The sequence below is a fragment of the Fopius arisanus genome, unplaced genomic scaffold (assembly GCF_000806365.1).
Source record: "Fopius arisanus strain USDA-PBARC FA_bdor unplaced genomic scaffold, ASM80636v1 scaffold00319, whole genome shotgun sequence".
NCBI lineage: Eukaryota > Metazoa > Arthropoda > Insecta > Hymenoptera > Braconidae > Fopius > Fopius arisanus.
Window position 1 is genome coordinate 1 of NW_011888058.1, and position 3,220 is coordinate 3,220.

General features: G+C 42.3%; 1 protein-coding gene across 1 annotated transcript; it reads left to right on the forward strand.

Annotated features, from left to right (window-relative positions):
• The first annotated feature begins 2,101 nt into the window (after positions 1-2,101).
• LOC105272824 (sprT-like domain-containing protein Spartan) lies at positions 2,102-2,738 on the forward strand. The gene is made up of 2 exons (XM_011315049.1): positions 2,102-2,634; positions 2,711-2,738. Exons 1-2 carry the CDS (start codon positions 2,102-2,104, stop codon positions 2,736-2,738), a joined length of 561 nt encoding a protein of 186 aa, XP_011313351.1.
• The last annotated feature ends 482 nt before the right edge of the window (positions 2,739-3,220 follow it).

Below are 3,220 nucleotides of genomic sequence, written 5' to 3' on the forward strand. Positions count from 1 at the left end.
TGCGCAGACCGCCGTCTGCCCGCAGCCTGTTTTTAAGCACAATCATTGGCCAAACTGTTTTTTTTCTGTATTCAGTCTGGCACAAAGGGAATCTCGTTAATCCACACCACTAGTACAGCATTTTCTCGGCAGCGCACCTCTGAATGGAAATCGCACGACTGCGCAGACCGCCGTTTGCACGCAGCCTGTATTTAAGAAAATTCATTGGTCAAAGTGTGTTTTTTCAGCATTCAGTGTGGCCCTAATTTTGTTAGTGACAGTAGGGACTCTCGTTAATCCACACCACTAGTACAGCCTTTTCTCGGCAGATCACCTCTGAATGGAAATCGAAGCTCTACGCAGACCGCCGTCTGCCCGCAGCCTGTTTTTAAACAAAATCATTGGCCTAACTGCTTTTTTTCTGAGTTCAGTGTGGGTAAAATTTTGTAAGTGACAGTGGGAATCTCGTTAATCCACACCAGTAGCGCAGCGATTTGTCGGCAGGGCACCTCTGAATAAAAATCGAAGCTCTGCGCAGACCGCCGTCTGCCCGCAGCCTGTTTTTAAGCAAAATCATTGGCCAAAGTGTTTTTTTTCAGCATTCAGTGTGGCACTTTTGTTAGTGACAGTAGGGAATCTCGTTAATCCTGTTATGTTCGGAGGATTTTCGCGTCGAAGGACTTTGATTTTTGATCATAAGCTGGAATTTGTTAATTAATATTTTTGGACGACGCTGGATTTACTTTTGTTCTTACCGTTGGTGATTTTCAGAATAAACTGGTTGAATGAATGAATGGAGAAATAGGAGATTTTGGATCGTACAACCTTGCGTTTTATTGGAGCTCTTAAATCGCTTTACATTGATTGGTGAAAATAATTAGAATTTTAAGGAACCCCTTGCAATCTTTGATGGTTCTATTGGGGATTTTACAATTTGATGGTTACTTACTGCGATCGGTTCTTATTTCTTAAAATGTGAATTCTTGGGGTGATTCCACCACGTTTCTCTGCCAGATGACAATCAGTACACTATCACAGATACTTAGGTGGAATACCTGTCTTTCACTTAGTTGTGTTGGTGAATTTTATTTATTAATTTGAGTCCAGGCTCTCAATAGTTTTTAATAGTCACTTAATAGTTAATTTTGAGTCACATCCACCATTCACCGACGATTACTACTTGTTCCCTTAATCTGCAAGAGATTATTCACTCTCGGTTTGAGGATACTGTATCCCTGAACAGTTACTAATTTATCTTCCCTAATATTATTCAGGAACACTCCGAAAACTTAATTAAAGATTAACTGCGAAATACCAGCCAAAAGTCGGACCGATTCCAATAATTATTCCGCCAGGAAGTTGTAGCTCTTTCGGGAGCGGGATTTTTCAGACTACTGGTTTTTCGGGAGGCTCCTCTATCTATTTTTACGAGGATTGGGAAATTGATTGGAGTGGGAGAGGTGGTGTGATTGCCACCTCTTTGATTTCGAGTTTAATGACCTGGCTCTACTTGCTAGGGAAAAATCGTAAGTCGCTCAATTTTCGTTGCAATGGCCTCTGTGGAATGCAGCGTTGCACATTCCCCTGAGGTCATTGGCGGTTTTTGTGTAATGCCCAACTTCCGTGGCGGTGGTTCATTGACTTTGGGTAGTTTAATATTTAATTACTTATGTAAATTGAATTGTTTTAAATAATCTGGACATTACTCCCCCGCGGAAAAAATCTCCTCTATTTTGGATGGGATTTTGTCGGAAGAATCTATTATTTTTTAAACGGTTCCGGTTCGCGCGTTAATCTTAAATTTGCTGGTGTCGGTCAATAAGGGGTGTGACCTAATTAGCATGCTAATTACGGCCGGCAGAGGCACTGGGTCACTGGACTGCGTGGGTGGTCATCCGTATCGGTAAGTGGGAGGTGTGGTTTTTGTGTGTTTTTAGAAGGTTTTAGTGATAAGGTAATTATGATTTTAACTTTTTTGCTAATTAGTTGGTCGGATCGTGGGGTAATTTTAGTTCTAATGGTCTTTGGTTGTTTTTAGATGCGGGGTTCCAGCCGCGAATGGAAGCGGATGTTTGGGCGTCAGCCCCGGGTAGATTTATTTAGGGTTGAGTGCGGTGTATCAATGGGCATCGTGAAGTACGTGGGACTCGTGTTGGGCCCTGATCCCAATTATCGTGGGCTGGCGAGGCTCCTGGACGAGCGATTCTTCGATGGGCGCCTCCAGGGGTTCACGGTGTGGCGGACTAAGGACTACAAAAGCTGTTTCGGCTACACCGATTTCCTGCGGAAGAAGATCGTCCTTCAAGAATGTCTCTTCTACGCAGGGATGAGCAGGACTTGCCTGGTGCGCATCCTCGTCCACGAGATGTGCCATGCCCACGTTGACATTCTAGGTGGGAACAGGGCGGAAAATGGGTCCCATGGGCCCAATTGGAGGGCGGAGCTGGAGAGGCTGAATCTGGCCCTCCAAATTAACATCGAGGACGAGAGTGACGTTGATTGGAGGAGGCCGCGTGAATCCGGCTTGAATATTTTATACAGGTGCGAGAAGTGCGGGAGGAAACAGGTTCGAGGAATAAGGAGGCCTCCGGATGCCAGTTTTTACTCCTGGTTTTCCCGCCATGAGAAGCGTTGTGGGGGTGCCATTATTGAGTGGTAAGTTTTTAATTTATGTTCTCATTTTATATTCTATTTTGTTTTTTAAATTTAATCCCCCCTTTTTTTGTTATAGGCCCTACGAGAGCTGGGATGAAGATTAGATTTTATTATTAGTATTCTTAGTGTTTAGTTTTTCTTTGTAAGTCTTGGGTATTATTAGTATTAGTATATTAGTATAGTATTTTGGTTTTATTATTTACTTTTCCTTTGTAAGGTTTTTAGTATTACTAGTGTGTTGTATTTTATATTTCTGTATTGTTCGTATATAGGTTTTTCTGTCTATTTATCTTTTGTTATTGGTTATTTTTATATTTTTCTCTTTTTATATTAATAAATTTACTTTCTTGTTGGAGTGTTAATGTTTTGATGTTTTGTGTGGGGGCGGGTGATGTGCGGCGCGCTGAGGGTGAGATTGCGTTCTCCTAGGGGAAGGGGATGTTAAACGCAAAAATAATTTCTGAACTTTGAGATTCTAAGGGTGAGGTCTCTCTTTTAGATTAATTAAATTTCGACTTTAATGTGATTCCGCTGAGTTAAGTTAACGGGACTTAGCGTTGGTGGTATCCCGCAGCTCTGTGGTGGT